At 39.6% G+C, this 22,594-nt stretch overlaps 1 protein-coding gene across 1 annotated transcript; it reads right to left on the bottom strand.

Annotated features, from left to right (window-relative positions):
* Nucleotides 1–244: 244 nt before the first annotated feature.
* arhgap15 (Rho GTPase activating protein 15) lies at nucleotides 245–21,785 on the bottom strand. Its single transcript, XM_005463380.4, has 13 exons — nucleotides 21,632–21,785; nucleotides 14,586–14,757; nucleotides 14,445–14,516; nucleotides 10,252–10,392; nucleotides 10,066–10,155; nucleotides 9,876–9,974; nucleotides 9,580–9,709; nucleotides 4,261–4,395; nucleotides 3,793–3,891; nucleotides 2,253–2,330; nucleotides 1,723–1,857; nucleotides 1,384–1,489; nucleotides 245–667 (listed from the first exon to the last, which is right to left on the bottom strand). The coding sequence occupies exons 1-13, from the start codon at nucleotides 21,643–21,645 to the stop codon at nucleotides 484–486; spliced, it is 1,455 nt and encodes a 484-aa protein (XP_005463437.1). The 5' UTR covers nucleotides 21,646–21,785; the 3' UTR covers nucleotides 245–483.
* Between the last annotated feature and the right edge of the window lie 809 nt (nucleotides 21,786–22,594).

Raw genomic sequence — 22,594 nt, 5'->3', positions numbered from 1 at the left:
ATTCAAAAACTTTAAAATAATCTTCAACAATATTTTACCAATAATATGACAGGGTTTGTGTGAGATGTTCATGTGAAGCCTTGAGTAGTGTGAATGCTATATTTGAAATAAAAAAACATTACTAAGATTCTGTTTTATAAATAAAAAGATGTTTGCTCTGCAGGCATATTTTGTGATAATGTAGCAGAATTTTATAATGACACTAGGATATGTTTTAAATATTCAGTGGTACAAATATACAGAAAATCATTAGAATTATTTATTGGAGTACTGTATATTTTTGTATTTGAAAACAAAAACAATTGTGGCAGAGGTAAAACAGTCAAAACATTTAATTATAGATTTGTTTGTGCTAATACAATATAAACTCTAACAAAATATCTTCTGAAAATTCCAGTTTTTACATCCCGGCCCAAACCAGACATGGGTTCTAAAATCTGTAAACGTGAGTCCATCAGATGATTTGGTCCTGCTCAGCACCTTTTACTTCCTGTCCAAGTTGAAGATTTCTTGGCTTTCCGTGAGAATGAACTCCACAATCTGATTCTGATACACCATGTTGACCGCCATGTTTCCGGCATCCAGTTCAGGCCACATCAACGTTGGACCGAACACGATTCCGATGCCCTGAGTGGACATCAGGTTCTTCCTGGAAAAGGCCAGAACTCTGCAAGAACCAAAAGGAAAATGCAAACATTAACATGTCCATGTCCATAAATTAGCTAACAAAGCATCAAACAGTGTACTGTGTGCTACCCATCCTGAGTTTATAAATACGACCCCACCCCATCCCAGGGAAATCCAGGTTCTTTTCTGAATATTGATATTAAACTTTTTCAATGTGAAATTATGTAATCCAGAGCCAAAACAAAACTGCTTAACATGTTTAAATCAGTTGCAGCAAATGGCCGCCCCTCCCTTTAACAGGTTTCTTCCTGTTAAAAATTGAGTTTTTCCTTCCCACTGTTGTCAAGTGCTTGTTTATAGGACATTGTCTAATGGATTTTTCTCTGGATTTATATTCTTACAATATAAAAAAAAACCCTTGAGGTGACTGTTCTTGTCATCAGATCAAAGGTATTCAGTCTTTGATCTGATCATTTTGTCTAAATCAAAGTGCCATATGCCTGATATTGTGATGGTGCCTTTCTGATTGTGTGAACTGTCACAGCACATGTGAGTGAAATTCTTGTGTGCAAGCTTCACAAGCAACAGCGGTGTGCAAAATATAAGAAACATAAGATACAAGCCAAATATAAGGACAGGAATGTAAGAATTATCACTTGTTTGTAAAGTAATATGTGCAGTGGTTTATTCCACAGTATTCCACCTGAACACTGTAAATGCTCCTAACAGGTGAGGTTCAGGTGTGTGTTGGATTACTTGTGCAGGTGGCTGAAGAGAAGCTTCATGGTGTCATGGTTGGGTTTGGGCAGCTGCTGTATCAGTTTCTTCACAGCCTGAACTTTTTGTTTGGGTTCTTTGATCTCTGTTAAAACAAATGACAGCAGTATTAGTTTAACCTTTAGGTTTCTAATTGAAGTTTAAACGTTTTTAAACTTGGGGGGGAGTCTTGTTCAAGCAGTCTGGAGATTCTGTCTAAATACAAGTCTCATTCTTAAAGTGACCTGACCAAGAGCAGCAGAGATTACAGAAATAAAAGACCCATTTTATAAAGTCATCACAAACTGAAGATTTATAACAAAGGCAGGTTTTACTCACTGATGGCCTCCACAAAAGGCTGGAAAAACCTGAATGGAAACAGTGGCTCCGGCAGCTCACGGAAAAACATTTTGAGGGCCCCAGTGACGACGTGGACATCCTCCCACTGACTGTGTTCCAGGTCCAGATCCTCCTCTGTGTGACAACCATGGAAATATTACTGAGCAGAATCTTATGAGAAGAGGTCAGAGCACATTGTTGTACCATTTTCTACATATTGGTTTTTAACTTCGGAGTCTACTTAGGAGGACTTAATACATTTGATATAAATTATTGGTAAAAGGTCATGCCACAAGCACTATTTTGACGGGTTTGGTTGACTGACTTAGTTGCTTAGCTGTGTATCGAGGTTTAATTTCTTAATAAAATTCTGTTTCATTTTGTAACCTGCATTGTTTGACTCTTTGTTTTAATCCCATAGCTTTGTCAGGGCAATGTAAGACTTACGCTGATTAATTATAACCCATTTTCATAAATGAAAGGGAAATTAACTACTTTACAGCTACTGTAAAAGCTACTATTTAGTTGACCTTCATCGACGAGGAAGCGAAGTTTCTGGATTGTGGCCAGGTTTCCACTGACTCTGTAGATCCCATCAGCTTCCAGACCTGCAAAGAGATACACTTTATTAAAAACCTTAATTTAAGTCTGAGCTCATTCAATAGATCCATATGTACTACTCGTTGCTAGTTGATTGTACTCAAACAGCTTTAGCTTTCAGGAAACAGAAACTAAACATACAGTGGTGTGAAAAAGTGTTTTCCCCCTTCCTGAATTTTTCATATATTTGTCACACTTAAATGGTTAGGATTATCAAAAAAACTTAAATAGACAAAGATAACACAAGTAAACACAAAATGCAGTTTCTCAATGAAGGTGTTTATTACTAAGGGGAAAAGTCCAAACCTACGAAAACTGATTGCCCCTGTAAATGATCCATGGCAGACCTGACGACATTTTTATGCTTATAAGCATCTCTTTATTTCGCATTCTCACGGTTGTTCTCACAAACACATGACTGCAGCTCTAAAGTTGCCAGCCACACACATCACCAACAACAACAGCATTACAGCAGTCCGCACAGCCAGTAAGGCGTGATCTCCTGCAGCAGCACCACAGACCACGCCCCACCACAGTGCCCTAAACCTAATAACTGGTTGGTCCACCATTAGCAGCCTAACTGCAATTAAGTGTGATAACTAGCAATGAATCTTCTACAGCTCTGTGGAGGAATTTTAGCACATCCGAGGTTATTTGAGCATGAACTGGCTTTATAAGGTCTGGGTTCAGGTCAGGACTTTGACTGGGCCACTCCAAATTCTTCATTTTGTTTTTCTTAAGCCACTCAGAGGTGGACTTGCTGCTGTGGTCTGCTGCAGAACCCAAGTGCGCTTCAGTTTGAGGTCACAAACAGATGGCAGCACATTCTTTATACAACAGTTCCATGCAGAAGCACTTTTTAACTTTCATAGAGATGCAGAAACTCGACTCTGGCTCATGCATTGGTCAGCATGAATCTGAGTCTTCTTAATTTCCAGATGGAACTCAAGAAGAGGGAAAACACTTTTTTATACCACTGTACCTGTGTTTAGAATCAGAATCAGAATACTTTAGTAATGCCAAAAGAAATCATGTGGTCACAGTTACACACACACAATAACAGTAACAGACTGAACTAAATTAAATAATACGATATATTACAAAGTTTACAAAATAGAAGAAATAATAATATATAATATATACAAGTAGCTCAGTTGTAAATATCCAGAATATTGCAGAGGTGAAATATATATGATTGACGTTTTACTCTGACCTGTAAAACTTTGTTAGTTATTATTTTACTGTAAAGCATGTGCAAAGGGGTGTAACTATTGTACTGTGTACTGTAGATGGCCACGGGCAACCATGATTTCCTGTGTCGTTCATTGGTGCATTATGGGTAATCTCAGTCTCTCACTGAGCGTGCTCCTGTGACTGGCAAGGATGTCAAGGAATGGGTGGGAGAGTGGGTGTCCATATCTTGCACAGTCATGTCTGAGTTTCAGACATGACTGTGTTCAGTAAACGTACCTCGTTTCTCAACGGCATCCACACAGATCCGAACAAACTTTGGTACTGTGGTCCCTTCACGCTCACAGAGACTCGACAGATGGCAGCCAAACACTCGATCTGAGACAGATGTTATAACAATTTGATCAATTAGAATTTTTGTTAACTTAATTATTATATTAAGCACATTTTGAAAGCCAGTTCACTCACAAAAATCATTTTAAGCTTGTGTTAGGGCCAGGGTTAGGTTGTACAACTGAACCTGTAAAGCTTCTGCAAAGGTAACATACTGTATATAAAAACATGATGTTATTTTATTTCTTAAACCTCTCTAGTCTGCCAGCAATACTGGTAAAACAAAATTTATCCAAACTGTTAGTTAAGTTTTAATTTTTAAAGAAGACATTTCTAAAGGAAAGGAAGCAAGCATAAAAACACGATTGGAAAACAAAGCTTCAGAAAAAAGGCCGAAGCAAAACAAGCAGAAACCTTTTATCAGGCCTTTCTCCTGTAGAGTCTTCATGGATGGACGTCTGATGATGAATTTCTTCAGCCTGTTTTTCACTCCATTCTTGTCTGCGCTATCTGAGGCGCTGTGCTTCAGCTTTGAGCTGCCAAACATGTCTACAGAAGAAACAGGTTGAGGTACAGCTTTGAGATACTATGTAAAACTATACTATGATTTGGTGCTGTGTAAATAAAACAGGATTGAATTAAGTTGAATTGAATGTAAAAAGGTTAGGGATTAAAAAAACAGAAATTAATTATTTTCAAATCTTATAAACACACACATGCGCTCATTTTGAATTAGATGGCAGCAAAACATCAGCTCTTGGGACAGAGCAACAAAAAGCTGGATAAGTAAGTGGTACTAAAAAGAAACAGCTGCAGGAACAATATGCAGCTAATCAGGGTAATTGTATCCAATCACAACAGCGTTTTAATGGATGCAAAAAGATTGTAGCCAATCTTTGTACAGTTTGGGCACAACAGGAGCTCTCAGAAGTGAAAATAGGCAGAGGTTCACCAATCTGCAAAAAACTATGGTGGAATAATATTCAGAATAATGTTTCTCAATGTTAACTTTAAATGATGTCTCTCATCACCCATATTCTGATGGTATGGTTATTAATCAACCAAAGACCCTGACAGACTTTTAATTCATTTGAAAGCCTGATGCTTAGCCTCGTCCACCCCAGCTGTAAAACTCAGAAACCAGTCTTACTTGTTATCATCTATCGTCCACCTGGGCCTTACACAGAGTTTCTCTCTGATTTCTCAGACTTTTTATCTGATTTAGTGCTCAGCTCAGATAAAATAATTATTGTGGGTGATTTTAACATCCATGTAGATGCTAAAAATGACAGCCTCAACATGGCATTTAATCTGTTATTAGACTCAATTGGCTTCTCTCAAAATGTAAAAGAACCCACCCACCACTTTAATCACACTCTAGATCTTGTTTTAACATATGGCATAGAAACTGAACATTTAACAGTGTTTCCTGAAAACCCTCTGCTGTCTGATCATTTCCTGATAACATTTACATTTACAACAGGGGTGTCCAAAGTTTGGCCCGCGGTCCATTTTTAATTGGCCCTCAAGTAATTTTATAAATAGAATAGAATACGGCCCGCACTTCAATTTTTGCTTGAGTGTATTGAACTTCTTAGTTTTAACACCAGGGGGAGCTGCTGTTGATCAAGGCAGTTGCTCCACCAAAAAGGACAATCACAGAATAAATTTACCCCCAAGTTACCAAACATGGCAGAACCAAAGAAGCAAAAGGTAGAAAGTGAGTGCAGAAAATTTCAGACACGGTGGGAGAGTGAATATTTCTTCAAAGAATTCAGGGGGACGTGTGTCTGTTTGATCTGCACTGAAACTGTGGCAGTTATGAAAGAGTATAATGTACGACGTCATTATGAAACCAAAAATCAGGCCTATGCATCCTGATGCTGAGCGAGAGCAGAAATTAAAGCAAATGGTAGCTGTCCTGCGGGGTCAGCAACAGTATTTTTTTCGTGCTCAAATTGTCCAGAAAAAGGCTCCAATAGCAGCTATGAGGTCGCCCAACTCATCGCAAGACATGGCAAGCCTTTTTCAGATGGAGACCTCATAAAACACGGCCTTGTTAAAGTCACCGAAATAATGTGCCCGGAAAAAGTGCAGGACTTCAACAACGTCAGCATGTCCAGAAATACAGTTGTGCGACGCACTGAAGACTGTCAGCCAACATTAAACTGCAACTGTCTGATAAAGCTGTGCTTTTGATTTTTACTCCATCACATGCGATGAGAGCACCGATGCCACAGACACCGCACAGCTGCTAATTGTTTTGCGGGGAGTGGACGAGAGCACGAGCGCTTTAGGTGAGTAAAAAATATATTCCACAGTACCCGTGTGTTAATAAGCATGCATGTGCAGGTACACATGCTTCAAATATCAATAATGCGCATCAATTCTGTCACTACCCTGCTTTTGCGCACCACTTTCTTATATGCGTTTTTCTTGTTAACACACAGAGTACACACCGCTGTGCACAGCGCACGCACACGCAAAGTCAGCTGATCTCATCTGATGCAGATCTGCTCCTTGGTCAGGTGACATTTGTCCGGATTTTTGGCACGAGTGGCGTCGGACCAGCACCGCAGCTGGATGGCCCGATTTACATACCCAGTGCAGCTGATACTCACCAGAATAATTTACTAAAATTATATGAACTCCTGTTATTAAGTCCAGTTCAGTCTGTTAATGTTGATAACCGTTTCAAACGAACGTTAATAGGTGTGTTGCTAAGCCTAAGAACTTAAATAACAAGCTTGAAATGTACCCGTCCCATTTTCCCCTTTATTGTTTTTTCTCTGTGCTGTAAATCTTCTGTCTAAGAAGAAATCTGAGGCTGCTGTTCTGAGAATGAGCTACCAAAGCTTTTTCTGAATAAATCAATAAAGATCCATTTATGGAAAGCTGTGATGAAGGCAGTTTTGTCTTTAATTATATTCAACAATATAACACATTTGACCACTTTTAAGTGATTTCTCTAACTTTAATACACTACAGTTAAGGTTATATACCCAATTTCTAGTAAGTGGCCCAGCCCCTCCTATATTTTTATGTATGTGGCCCTCAGTGAAAAAAGTTTGGACACCCCTGATTTACAATAATTGATTACACAGCAGTGGGGAGTAGACTTCATCACAGTAGATGTCTTTCTGAAAGCGCTGTAACTAAGTTTAAGAATATAATCCACCCACTGTTATCATCTTCAATTCAATTCAATTCAATTTTATTTATATAGCGCCAAATCACAACAAAAGTCGCCTCAAGGCGCTTTATATTGTACAGTAGATAGCACAGTAATAAATACAGCACAATAATAATTCAATGGCCTGCACCAACATAGAGCAGAGCAGCTATCTGAACACTACTCCAACAGAGGTCCATCATCTTGTTAATAATTTTACCTCCTCACTACGTACGACTCTGGATACTGTAGCTCCTGTGAAAACTAAGGCCTCAAATCAGAAGTACCTGACTCCGTGGTATAATTCTCAAACACGTAGCCTAAAGCAGATAACTCGTAAGCTGGAGAGGAAATGGCGTGTCACAAATTTAGAGGATCATCATTTAGCCTGGAGAAATAAGAAATAAGAACAACCCCAGGTTTCTCTTCAGCACTGTAGCCACTTCTTCACAAATAACATTTTAACCATTAGAGACAAAATGACCCATAATCATCACACAGATGTAACATTATCTACAGCTACTTTTAGTACCATTGATATTCATTTAGAGTCTTTTTCTGTCATGGTCCGCCATTCCTTGCCAGTCGACCTGCCATATCTGTGTTGTATTTGGATTTGTGTTTTCTACTCCTGGTCTGTGCATGTTTGTGTGTGTGTGGTGGTGTTTGTGTTTTGGTGCAACACCAGGCCTGAAGAGTTTCCCACCTTGGAGTTGGCCACCCCTCTTGACTAACCATGCTATCCTGATGCTGATCAGCCTTGTCAATGGCTCTCTACTTAACAGAGTAGCTGACACTGTATCGTTGAGGAACACAGTCAGTAATCCAGCTCGCCAAGATGAAAGTCTCCCAGGAGATTTACGGGAACATGTGGAGATAGCTAAGCACCATTGTATAGAGATAGAGCTGGGAGTTGTATTTTCACTATGAAGAGAAGTCACTGCATGGTAGCATTCAACTCCAGTGAGTAGGATGCTTTGATTTCCATGAGTGTTAGGATTGATGACAACATGCAGGTAGTATATGGTAAACAGGTCTCCAGTCCTGACAGATCCATGAGGGGCCGACCCCGCGGAACGAAGGCCAGGAAGAGACGAGCCAGCAGAGGAGGAAGAGCAGACCATGCAGCTTGGCCAGGCCCGACTTTTGCTCTCAGACTGCAGGAAACGACATCTGGCTGGTCAGTGTTTTTATTGTGGCAGATAAGGACACTATGCAGACACCTGTCCCACATGGCCAAAAGATCTTGTTCGTCAGTAGCAGTAGGAATGCTGGTGGGCACGATTGAGGACGTCTCCCTACATAGACTGCAGGGTGGCTGTAGCTCAGGTGGCAGAGCAGGTCAGCCACTAATCAGAAGATCGGTGGTTCAATCCCAGACTGCCTCCTGGTTGCATGCCAAATATCCTTGGGCAAGATACTAACCCCATGTTTGCCTACTGGTGGTGGTCAGAGGGCCCGGTGGCACCAGTGTCCGGCAGCCTCGCCTCTGTCAGTGCGCCCCAGGGCAGCTGTGGCTACAATGTAGCTTGCCATTGCCAGTGTGTGTGAATGACTGAATGTAGTGTAAGGCGCTTTGGGGTCCTTAGGGATTGAGTAAAGCGCTATACAAATGCAGGCCATTTTACCATAGACTCCAGTGTTAGTGTCAGGTTTATATTGGCCTGCAAGTGACGATGGGTATCGTCACTTGCAGGCCATTCAGATCTCCTTTTCCGGCAACCATGTTGAAAAGATTAGTTCCTTTCTGTTTGACGACGCTTGTATCCTTCGTTCTCGGTTATCCATGGCTAAATAAACATAAACCCCATACTGACTGGTCCAAGGACTGTATTTGTCATGGTCTCAGTGTCTCCCTGGTTGACCTAGTTTCCAGGCCACATTTTCTTTTGAGCATCTCTCTCTCTCCCCTCTCCCTTTCCTGTCTCTCACCTGTCTGCCTGGGCGGAGCTCAGCTGGGCTCCCGCCCTTGGCCCATGCAGCTGCTGTGAATCTGCCTGATTACCTGGACTCCTGGTCTGATTTTTAAGCTGAGGGCTCAGAAGGCGTCTTTGCTGGATTGTTGAGTTATTCTCGTCAGTAGAGCTCTGATAATCTGTTTCTTGTGTGATTTCTCAGTTTATTCTAACCACGGTTCTCCTGTGCATAGACTCCTGGACTCGTCCTTATCCCTGGATCTGTTTCCCTGGCAGCGTGACGTGGAGTAGGTGAGAGTGCTAAAGACAAATGCGAGAGGAGCGAACAAGCGGAGTGTGTTTGGACTCTCTTCCCTTTTTCCCTTGGACCACTGAAAGTCCCTGCCCCATACACTGTATATAATTTCACATGGTGTGTTTGTAAATACACTTGTGACTGTAATTCTAGTTCAGCTGGTCTGCGCCCGAGTCCGTGACAGTATTACCTTAACTTTTTTAAGAGTTGCACAGCTGCTTTCCACCTCCAGTTATGGAGCAGTCATGATAATTTAGATGTGAATCATGTTTTACACACTAGTGGTTTCTGTCCCTTTAGCTGCTTACTGCTGCTTTGTATAGATACATATCATTATTCCTCAGACTCACTGATGGATCGTCGGTGTATCGGGTTACGTTGTTTGACACCAGGAGAAGCAGAGCCATATCCAGGTAGGGAGCTGTGTCTGGGCAGGTAGTCTGTGCTGTTTGATCTCCGCAGAGGAAAACCTTCTTTAGTCTGAGCAGAAAAGAGGTACAAGCAATCTCAGGAAGATTAGTTTTATTAATAAGTGATCAATTTGTCTTTTGAAAAGAAATTCACAAAATGCACAGAAATGATTTATAAATAATGAATTAATGAACAAGGAATAAAATGATGATTTTAAAGGGTGGTGATTTCTTACTGAAGAGTCGACAGTCTTTTTGATGGCGTCGTACCATTTGCTGGCAGTGGAGTTGCTGTCAGTCTGGACAAGGTACTCACTTCCTGTGCTTGTTGTAATCTAGAACAGGTAAAAAACCCCCAAAACATTTAATTTCTGTACCATCTATTTTAAATAACCAGAGAGAATAAGCCATCAGGTAAGTGTTCACCTGGAAGACATTTTTCCTGCTTGATTTCTCAGTATTCCACTCAATGACTGCTCCACACAGCTGAAGCACATCTGCCTTACCTCCTGGTTTCTAAGCGCAAAGACAGTAATGTGATAGGTCACACAAGTTAGACATGATAAATATAAGTAGAGATACACTGACAGTAGTGATGAAAGATTTTTATACCAGTCCAGTTTCCTGTTTGTCTTTATAAAACATTAACTGGTCTGAGGTGAGCACAGTCCACACTGAAGACCAGTTCTTCCTCTGCTTCTTACCACTCTCTGAAATTTTAGCCATATTCATGATTTCACCTTTCAAATCCACCTGGAAGCACACAAAAGGGAAATTAAGGAAGTGTTCAGCCGTTTTATACATATGCTGTCGAGAGGGGGGGGGGAAATCATCACAAACCCGGAAAGACAAACTGAACATGGGACTTTAAATCAAATCTATTTTAAAATAAACAGTGCCTCTAAGGGTTAGCCATGTTTAGTTGTGAAAAACTAGTCTGAATGAGCAGACATGAATATTTAATCCATATGTCAACCAAACCAAGATGTCAGTGAACTCTCTGTAGACACCGATAATCAGACTCACTTGTGGGGATCAGAACAAGCCACTTCGAAAGCTTTGGACATTCCTGGCCTCACCAGTAGTTCCAACCAGATGGCTATCCAAATCTGACATGCAGATTTGGATAGCCATCTGGATGCAAGAGGAATTTGTCTGACTCTGTGGGACTCCATGGCTCCATTAAAACCCAGACAGCCTCGGGCTAAACCTGCGCCTTGGTTTAATGACAGCGCTCATGCTGTTAGGAGGGAATGTCACCCAGCAGAACCCAGGTGGAGAAAGGATAAACTGCATGTATCATTTCAAATTTTCAAAGACTGCTGACATCGCTACCAGAAAACTGTCAAAGAGACAAAAAGGGAATATTTTGAAAATATGATTTCTTCCAACAGTCATAACCCACGTGTGTTATTTAACACCACTGAGTCTGTTCCTAATACTCCACTGAATGCCTGTTTGGAAGTTTCTCCTGATATTTGCAATAATTTTCTGAGGGTTTTTTTTTTTTTTTTTTTGTCACCACCAGGGCTCTCATCACAGCTCCAGACTCTGACCCCTCTGTCTCTCTCTTGCACTGCTGTTTTTACTCCATTTGATCTTGTGACGCTCTCCACTTTAGAGGATGTGGTCCGCCATATTAAGCTCACAGGTTCCCCTCGGGATCCTCTTCCTCCACTATTTATTTATTTATTTATTTATTTTTTAAAAGACATTTCTCCTAGTACAGGACAGTATGTCCTTTACATTATTAACAGCAATCTGTCTTCTGGTGTGGTTCCTGCAAATTTCAAACATGCAGTAGTGCAGCCACTGCTTAAGAAACCTGGCCTTGATCACGCAGTCTTAGCCAATTATAGGCCTATTTCCAAGCTACCTTTACTTTCCAAGGTTTTAGAGAAAACTGTTTTTAGTCAACTTCAGTATTTTCTAGATGATAATGGCATCCTTGAGGTTTTTCAATCAGGTTTTAAAACCCTTCATAGCACAGACTCTGCATTATTAAGGGTTTTTAATGACATTCTTCTGGTATGTGATTTGTTCTGGTCTTGCTTGACCTAACTGCTGTCTTTGACACCGTAGACCATAATATTCTCATTCTTGATTAAATGATGTAGTGGGTATTGGTGGCACTGCACTTAATTGGTTTAGGTCTTATTTGGCCAAGAGAACTGTCTCCGTCAGCCTTCTCGGTTCTGGATCATCTTCTGCTCCTCTGTCATGCAGCATCCCACAGGGCTCAATTTTAGGGCCACTGCTGTTTTTACTGTATTTATTGCCGCTGGGCTCCATCCTTAGAAGGCATGGGATCTCTTTTCATTGCACATGCTGATGAATGCCAGATCTATTTGCCACTAAAGCAGAAGGATGGCATGTCCATAAAACCTGTTTTGACATGTCTAGATGACATTAAAGCTTGGTTGGCTTTAAACTACTTGACTCATAACAGGAACTTGTAAAAGAGAGCATATAACCCCTGTCCTGGCCTCACTGCATTGGCTGCCTGTGTCTTTTAGAGTTCATTTTAAGATTCTCATGTTTGGTTTTTAAATTCTTTCACAATCTCGCCCCGCCTTACCTCTCTGAGCTGCTTCATCCCCGCACACCTTGTCGGTCTCTTAGGTCAGCTGACCAGCTGCTCCTGGAAGTACTGAGATCCAGGAGGAAGCTCAGAGGGGGCGGGGCCTTTTCTATCATGGCTCCTAACTGATGGAATAACTTGCCCTTGCATGTTAGAGAGGGCCCTTCACTGTCCACTTTTAAAACACGTCTGTGACAGCAATGACGGCCCCGACCACATACTTGCACTCTTTACACACTTTTTATTCCTGATTACTGTATCTACAGCTCCCGGCCACAGCTTTTCAGCTGCATCCCACACACACAACACCCACCCAAGCAAAAAAAACAAACTCCTCCCATATGGAAAAGAAATAGTAAAAACTTATAAAAGACTTGCATAAGACGTGGCCTACTTCATATAGTGAATCATATAAGGCTTATATGATTTACTCATGAAAGTGGCCACTTTCTCATTACTTTCATATATTGTTTTAGTAAGTATCCAAAACATACAAGTTTCATTTATATAATTTTTCAAGGGATTTTATATCTGTTTTCACTCTTGTATGCTTTTCATACAAGTTTCACACAAGACAGATACAAACTTTATAAGATTTATATACATCTTTTCCATATGGGCTGGCACGTTTAATATGCCTAATATGCCTGAGATCGAGCTCAGGTGTGTCAGCCTCCCCCACACGAACCACGACCTGCCACAATGTCTTAAAACCCATTTTTATTCTTTGGCTTTTGTCCTCAATGATACTTAGTTTTTCTTAAAATTAAATTAATTATTAAATAACTATTTCACTTTCTTGTATTTGGATCTTATTTATATATTATGAATTTTTATTATTTAGTTCCAATGTGCAGCACTTGCTTTCTAAATAAAGATGATGATAAAGAAGAAAGGATGCCCAAATTACACTGTATTTTTAAATACTTACAGTGTAATATAGCAGAAAAACAAAATACCTTTAAGAGCATGGGCCATATTATTTAGTAGCTTTTGTGTACAACGCACACAAAAAAGTAACAAAATAACTAAACTAAATCTAAAAACCTGGAATGGACTCTGCTCATATGTTACTTGGACACTGCTATGCAGATGCTTTATGTTAACCTATTTCTACCTGTCCAATCCAAATAAAGATATAATTAAAAACAAACAAACAAAATAACTAAACTGTACAAATAAAGTGTAAAGGCTAAATATTCATAGCTAATAAGAACAACTTTTAATTCTTTTTGTTTTGGGTTTCATAAATAATAAGTATTTTTCTACTGGAGTCTTTTTACTTCACATATTTTTATTTATTTGAGTTTTCTCACAGTCCTTTTTGAAAGTTCTTGTTGATGGTTCAACAGTGTTTGTGAATGAAAATATCAATTTATACTTGGCTCCATTATTAAAATCAGATAGGCCTATACCCTGTAATATTTACTGCTGTTGATGTTTTTTTCTTCTAAGCAGGAAAGGAAGAACGGCCTTCATCACATTTTTATACGTAATATAAGAGGACAGCTGAATAGTGGAGCTTATTCATTTTAATGTAATGGATAATGAAAATGTAAAAGGACAAGGTTAAGCTACCACCAGCTGTATTATAAAGTGTCATCTACTTATCTTCTTATCTATTTTTATTCAACAGTAGAACTTTCCACACATAAGAACCCGGGCACAGAAAGTATTAGGTCTACTTTTATATATGAACAAACATTCACACAGGCTTTAATGCATTTGTTCAAGCCCGAGACAAAGTAGGTTTCTCTAACTGAAGAAAAAGAATTGAAACGGCAATTAAACTACAAGCAGAAAACCAAAAACACTTTGTATGAAGTTAAAAGTCAAATGCGGAGCCTATCCCAGCTACCATAGGGCAAGAGGCAGGGTACACTCTGGACATGTCGCCAGTCTGTCACAGGGCTAACGCAGAGAGACTGGTGGTGGAATCAAACTCAGGACCTTCTTGTGAATCACTGTGGACGCCACTGTGCTGTCGTTGAAACATTCACTCATTTAATTGGGAAGTAGATTTTTTGTTTTCATAAATGATGACCAATCTGCACTGGGATCAGTTGTTGTGGATCGCAAATAAAAAGCAAAATGACAAAGTAAGATGATCTTACAGAAGAGTGAATGTGTGGGAGTCAGATGTGGAGAGAGGAGATTAAACTGAATCTGTGAAGGAACTTTTCGAAAACAGGAGGAATGTAATGATTATATAGTTTGTAATTACCAGAGGTTCAAATGTAGCAGCTCCTGCTACCACAACATTGTGCTGAGACTGATTCCTGCGATGTCGAGAGATCTGCAAAAGACATGTTCATTAAAACAGAAGCGTCTCCTGCAGGCTGGTGCTTCTTTGTGATTTACGTACAGGTTTCTGAGGAAGGTCGGTCTCCTGCAGCACCATCGACTTGGACTGACTCAGACGGTCTCCGGAGCTCGGAGAGTTTTTAATGCGCATCTGCACGGCTCCCTGTGTCGCTGTGCTGCGCTGTGGAGCCTGAATCACCGGTGGTTTCACGGTACTCTGCAGGTTCGTGATTCTGCACATGAAAAACAAAACAATCATTTTTATCATTTCATAGCTTTACAGTTAGTTTTGATGTCTGTGAATTTATATTTCTATGCTCTTAAACAATCCACTTTAGAGAAAATGTGTCATGATATTACATTTTATTTCCCATTAAAATAATGATGAATATTATGTTTCTCCAGGCAGTATGGGTAACCCTTTTCTCAGGTAAAAACGTACATAGACTGTTCATTCTTTTCATTTGTGTACTTTGGGAAATACTTTGTAGAATTTGTATCCCCCCACTGAAAGTTTATTTTACAATTTATTTAAAAAGTAGCTTTTAAACACCCATTATGCTTAATGTTAAATTAACCATGATTAAATAAAAATACATTTAATAAAATATGTAATATTAGAATCAGTTAAACTTAACTGAAATGGCTCTGTGTCTGCGTCTATTCACCTGTTTACATCCACCCTGACTTCCCATCCACTCCTCCACCTCCTGTTTGTTTAAACTGAGTGACTGAACATTCAGAAGTTCCATCCACAAAAGGATCTGAGGACAGTTTGACTTTTTCCTGTTTGCTTCACTTTAGTTACACAATGTCTGCCTTTCTGCTAGCCGGCTGCAAGGAAACCAGAGCTGAAAAGACTGAGGGTATGTTTGAATAGTACCTCTTCTCTCCTTTTCTAACCAGTTTTCCTCGATCTCAGTGGGAAACAATATAAGGAAAGCTGGGTAGGAAAATTAACCAGGACTTAGAACAAGAAAAGGGTGTATCCGGTTATATTTAACTGGCAGTGTCAGCAGCTTTTGGCATGGAATGAAAAACACACTGTTACTTGACATTTACAGTTCTGTTGCTGGTTTACATGAATGCCTGGACGGTGTATTTATTTAAATTATAGAACAGCATTTTTCCTCTTCTAAAGACGTTAATAAGGGAAACATTGAAGCTCTTTTTCTTAGTATCTGGAGAATTCAAGTAGTTCTTATTGCTGTCATGCAGATACTTCCAGGCCTAACCATCAACAAACATGATTCTGGTGACAGAATTTTACCACGTGTCAGGTGTGTAAACAACCATTTTCTTTTATTTATATATCGCCAAATCACAACCAGTGGCGTGTCCAGCAGGGTGGGCTGGGGGGGCACAGGCCACCCCAGGTGCCACCCCGAAGCTAAAACAATAAAATTCAATCAAATATCAAATGTACGATTATGTTTTCACAGTGAAGCTCAGATATCCGAGTGTAAGTGAATGCAGCATCGGCTTCTGCACTATGAGCATCACGTTAGCAAAGGAAGGAGAGCCAAGCACGAAAGAGGCACCGCAGAAAACAATTTTTCGGCGAAAGAAAATGAGGAGAGAATAAATGTCCTGGTAAGTAATATTAAGTTTGTTGAGTTTAGTAAACTTCGGTGAAATGAGAATACCAAGGAAAAAATAACACTTAAAGAATTATTGCAACCGTCGAATATTTCAGACAGTAGGCTACTGGGGGGAACTAGCATAAGAGTTATGAGTTATAAGATATAATCCAAGTCGTAGGATTGCTGTATGGAGCTGCAGATTTGGTTGCAGGTTAACATAGCTGGACTGGCCATCGGGCATACCGGGCATTTGCCCGGTGGGCTGATGACTTTTTTTTTTTTTTTTTGTAACGGCATGAACAATGAGAGGTGGTGGACAGTGGCGTGTCTAGAAAATTTTTGTTGGGGGGGCCAGGTAGGGGCACAGATTTGGAGAAGGGTGGCAGATGTAATTGGCAGATAATGTTAAAAAAAAAATCTACCAACCGTTAACCATCATTCAATAACCCTGTAAACCTAATAACTGAATTTGCTTTTGACTCTTATTAGAATGAGGTTTTAACCACTACGGTGCAAAGTTTTTAGATACTACGTTGATAAAGTACAAGAGATACAATCAGTGCTTTGTCAGTGTTTATTCAGCATTCAAGGACAGCAATATTTGCATAGTATTTTTACGGACATATAGTGCACATATGTTTTGGGCAAAAACATTTTTGAATATTAAAATACAAACATTTTTAACATACAATTGCCAAATTAGCCAATGCAAAACTTAATCTGCCTATTAAAAACAGAAGATAATCTTCTCACAAACTAGTGTTTGATTTTGAAACAGGAAAAAATGGGGAAACAAATGAAAAGACTAACATTTGAATGAAACCTGAAAGCAAGTAAATACTTTCTATGCTGCCTTATGGTAAACTTTGGTAATATTGATGTATAAAGAACAACACTGGCTGATGATGAAATACAGTCAGCTGGCATGGTGACACTGCCAGTATTAACCTGCAGGGCTGGACTGGGACAAAAAATTGGGCATTTTGACTACAGACCGGCCCACCAGGTATTAAAGCCATAAAGCCTTTGAATGAAAACAAACACTGTTGTGACAGTGATGTACACTGTCTTGTTGGTATATGTATGATTTCTATAAATTTTACGTCAGATAAAAACTTTGTTCGCAAGATTCAGATAATTATTTAATAAAAGCTAGATATTTTAAATGAGAATAAGTAAGAAAAGTATTTCTTTGTGCCCCCCTTTCCCTGTTAATGCCCTACCTGGCCCCCTGGCATAACTTTGCTAGATCCGCCCCTGCACAGTCACCAGCTGTCAGCTACATAGAAAAGGATCCTGGTGTTATTTGTCTCTCAGAAACAGTTCATAACTTCCCTTCAACTCATTCATGTCACCTAAAAGGTAAACCTGTTTCTCCATCACCTGTTCAGCTCTGATGATTCAGTAAGGACATCTCCTGGTTTCATCTTCATGTTTCCCTCTCACCACATATACAAACCGATATCATGACCAGCAGCTTTTACGGCTGTGGCTCCAGCAAACATCAGCTGATACTAGAAATTAATATTAAATAAATTCTAACAACAGCTGATCAAGCTTAAACGTGCTGCTGTTGTTTAGCGCGACATCCGCTGGTTTCCTCTTTCTGGCGCAAAGTGAGCAATAAACAAACGAGAGAAAAGCCGATCAGCTGATCATTGATCAGTTTCATGACTGAAGTAGCAACAGGAGAGGGAGGGGGGAGAATGAGAGAAGAAGAGGCAGCTGTGCAGCAAAGACACAGAATAACTCCAGCTTTGTGTCTTTTTTTCATTCTAGCTGAAGTCCGGGACAAACTGTGTCTCTTCTCAGTTCAATACGAAACGTGTAATATTTTCTCTGAATGAGGGACCATTCCATTTTTAAGGAGCCGTTGGCAACTCTACTAACTAAACTTATGAATAAAATAAAGTTCACCATCAGTAACATCATAGCACCCACCCAGCTGTACAGAAACTCCATCATGCTAGCTAGTACGCAGTAAGAGTTATTGTAACTGACTGTAAAAAGTCAGCACAACGAAAATAAACTCCACCTAAACTTGGTTTATATCTGACCCAGATAGACTGCAGGTCATAACTTCTTACCTGAAGTTCAGTTCACCTGACACTCGGACTGGCGGCTGCCTCGGGTCTCTCCTCCTCCTGCCTACCCTTCCCTCATCCACCTGCTAGCCGCCGTGGAAGCTCCGCCATGCTCGATGGCCAGTTCAGCAATGTTAAACTGTTAATCTTTCGCCGAAAAACTGTTTTCTGTGATGCCGTCTTTCGTGCTTGGCTCTCCTACCTTTGCTAACATGATGCTCATAGCGCAGAAGCCGATGCTGCATTCACTTACACTCGGATATCTGAGCTTCACTGTGAAAACATAATCGTACATTTGATATTTCATTGGATTTTATTGTTTTGGCTTCGGGGTGGCACCTGGGGTGGCCAGTCTGGTTGGGGGGGGTGGCCTGTGCCCCCCCAGGCCACCCCGCTGGACACGCCATAGGTGGTGGATTGGCCAGATGCTGGCTGATGTGTAAAAATAACTCAGTTGTTTGGTGGTGGCTAAGGCTGAGCTTCCACAGAGGCCAGCAGGTGGATGAGGGAAAGGGAGGCCAGAGGAGGAGAGACCCGAGGCGGCCGCCGGTCCGAGTGTCAGGTGAACTGAACTTCAGGTAAGAAGTTATGACCTGCAGTCTATCTGGGTCAGATATAAACCAAGTTTAGGTGGAGTTTATTTTCGTTATGCTGACTTTTTACAGTCAGTTACAATAACTCGTACTGCGTACTAGCTAGCATGACGGAGTTTATATACAGCTGGGTGGGTGCTGTGATGTTACTGATGTTGAACTTTATTTTATTCATAAGGTTAGTTAGTAGAGTTGCTAACGGCTCCTTAAAAAATGGAATGGTCCCTCATTCAGAGAAAATATTACGCGTTTCGTATTGAGCTGAGAAGAGACGCAGTTTGTCCCATACTTAAGCTAGAATGGAAAAAAGACACAAAGCTGGAGTTATTCTGTGTCTTTGCTGCACAACTGCCTCTTCTTCTCTCATTCTCTCCCCTCCCTCTCCTGTTCCTACTTCAATCATGAAACTGATCAATGATCAGCTGATTGGCTTTTCTCTCTTGTTTGTTTATCGCCCACTTTGCGCCAGAAAGAGGAAACCAGCGGACGTCACGCTAAACAACAGCAGCACGTTTAAGCTTGATCAGCTGTTGTTAGAATTTATTTAATATTAATTTCTAGTATCAGCTGATGTTTGCTGGAGCCACAGCCGTAAAAGCTACTGGTCATGATGTCGGTTTGGATATGTGGTAAGAGGGAAACATGAAGATGAAACCAGGAGATGTCCTTACTGAATCATCAGAGCTGAACAGGTGATGGAGAAACAGGTTTACCTTTTAGGTGACATGAATGAGTTGAAGGGAAGTAATGAACTGTTTCTGAGAGACAAATAACACCAGGATCCTTTTCTATGTAGCTCACAGCTGGTAACTGTGCAGGGGCGGGTCTAGCAAAGTGTTGCCAGGGGGCCAGGTAGGGCATTAACAGGGAAAGGGGGGCACAAAGAAATAATTTTCTTTCTTATTCTCATTTAAAATATCTAGCTTTTATTAAATAATTATCTGAATCTTGCGAACAAAGTTTTTATCTGACGTAAAATTTATAGACATCATACATATACCAACAAGACAGTGTACATCACTGTCACAACAGCATCTGTTTTCATTCAAAGGCTTTATGGCTTTAATACCTGGTGGGCCGATCTCTGGTCAAAATGCCCGGGCCAATTTTTTGTCCTAGTCCAGCCCTGCAGGTTAATACTGGCAGTGTCACCATGCCAGCTGACTGTATTTCATCATCAGCCAATGTTGTTCTTTATACATCAGTATTACCAAAGTTTACCATAAGGCAGCATAGAAAGTATTTACTTGCTTTCAGGTTTCATTCAAATGTTAGTCTTTTCATTTGTTTCCCCACTTTTTTCTTGTTTCAAAATCAAACACCAGTTTGTGAGAAGATTATCTTCTTTTTTTAATAGGCAGATAAAGTTTTGCATTGGCATTGGCTAATTTGCCAATTGTATGTTAGAAATGTTCATAGTTTAATATTCAAAAATGTTTTTGCCCAAAACATATGTGCACTATATGTCAGTAAAAATACTATGCAAATATTGCTGTCCTTGAATGCTGAGTAAACACTGACAAAGCACTGATTGTATCTCTTGTACTTTATCAACGCAGTATCTAAAAACTTTGCACCGTAGTGGTTAAAATCTCATTCTAATAAGAGTTAAAAGCGCATTCGGTTATTCGGTTTATAGGTTTATTGAATGATGGTTAACGGTTGGTAGAATTTTTTTTAACATTATCTGCCAATTACATCTGCCACCCTTCTCCAAATCTGTGCCCCTACCTGGCCCCCCCAACAAAAATTTTCTAGACACGCCACTGATCACAACAACAGTTCCCTCAAAAGTCAAAGTGGAGGGAGGGGGAGAGAGAGAGATTTTTATTTCGAACATGGAAATATAACTGAAATAAGAGAAAAGAAAAAAAAGCACAACTTAAAAAACATCAAGTTTTCATGTAAATCTCTATGTCCACACAATGTGTGTGCTGGAAAAGAGTAGGATGAATTTTACACTTTTCCTGGAGAATACAATGGAAAAACAATCAACAACATTAAAAAACAGCATTTCTTGAAATCCCTAGTCACATCTTTTTTCAACAGTTTTAATGGAAAGTTCGGTGTACATCAGAGGTTGAGCGGTATCATGAAAATGTCAAAGTACCATCTCGTAACACTTTGGTCTTCCTCCTAAAATGTGGTTAATCAAATAATTTTTAAAAAGACGGCAGGGCTGGAGAATGTGGGGTTATAGAAAGAAGCTGATGGTTTGTATGTACTTCCTGAACTCTTAGTGTGCAATATTACATTTAAATATATTGTTGAAATGTCTGATTAGTTTGTTAGAAAATGCAAATAAAAACATTAAACACTCTGATCGTTTTGTTTTTTATGACGTTGACATATGTTTGAATCATCCCTCGTGTCTGCAGTTCTGTGTGTTTGAGCTGTTTCAGTAACTGACTGTGACATAAAACCACATCATAAAAACAGCACACTTAAAAATATGATCAGGTCTCAGAACTGACAAGATGAGAAGTGAAGCCTCATTAACCGGAAACAAAATGAAACCCTCCAAACAACGGAAGCTGGACCGTCAGTCATGCATGAAGTCTTACTATCATAACCTCATAGTCTGAATCAGAGAGTGTTACAATGTTTCCTTAACTTGAGATGAGATTAGTCTAAAAAAATAAGCAAATGAGATCTTTATGCTCATTTAGGGTTATTCCTATTATTATTGGCCTATTTTTAATTTCAGCCAGAAGTGAGCGGAGGCCTACAGAAAGTAAACAAATGTGAACCCCAGTAACGCAGTGGTGAGACCTGCAGACACACACCAAACCAAACCAATCACAGAGACAACAGAATAATGAGATTTCATATTTAAAATGTACTCACCTTGTACCCGCCATCTCTGTATGTCTCAGATCACAAAAGAAGAGACGCAGAGAGGCCTAACTGTCAGAGGAAGTAAAAAGCATCACGTGGTTTCTTCAAACCAGACGTCTCAAACTACAACTGCTGCAACCTCCCCATTTCCTGAAAACAAACCTCACTCTCGTGAGACCAGACACGGGCAGTTTCTCACTTCTGTCAGTGCTGGTGTTCAAACATTACAGATGGTCTGACTTTATTTACCCTGGATTTATAAACCTATTACTCAGAACAGCTAATTAGGAACCTAATCAGATTATTTTGATTATTTCAAGGCTTTCTTGGCCTGTTGTTGTGTTAGTACATAGTAAATTTATTATTTTAGAAATATTATTCCACCTAAATATCTAATTTATAAGATATAAGTGACTTATATGTAATTAATATGCTTATATACTATAATATAACATGTTTAATAACAGTAGCTTTATACATTGCAAACGATATATTCACCATTTTAAAATAAATATTACACCAACTGCACACAAGTTATCAAGGAGCTGTTGATGGCTCATGGCATGGTTTTGGCATCATTTGGAATTTCTAAATAAATGATTAACAAAGTGTTTAGATATTATCCATAATGTCAATAATGATGGTGAAATGGGCTAACTGTGTGTTAGCACAGGTTTTATTAATATTTATTTCATGCTGTAGTTAAGCTTGAGACATTCAGACAGGTCCCAGCTGCTAGTTCAGTATTTAGAGTTAGCTGATCTAAAATGAGTTTATACAACAGGAAAAGGAAACAGACAAATCACAAAGATACAAAACATTTAATATAATATAATGAATGTCTTTTTATAATTTTAAACTGACATGTGTAGTAGCTGTATTAAACATATTATTTCAATAAGGAAAGATCATTAGAAACAACTGAACATGTTTTAATGATATGCAGAATTCAATTTGAGGTATTTGGCAGTT

This window comes from Oreochromis niloticus, linkage group LG16 (genome assembly GCF_001858045.2).
Source record: "Oreochromis niloticus isolate F11D_XX linkage group LG16, O_niloticus_UMD_NMBU, whole genome shotgun sequence".
Classification (NCBI taxonomy): domain Eukaryota; kingdom Metazoa; phylum Chordata; class Actinopteri; order Cichliformes; family Cichlidae; genus Oreochromis; species Oreochromis niloticus.
The sequence above is the reverse complement of the archived record's forward strand: the minus strand, read 5'-3'. Positions and strand labels throughout refer to the sequence as shown.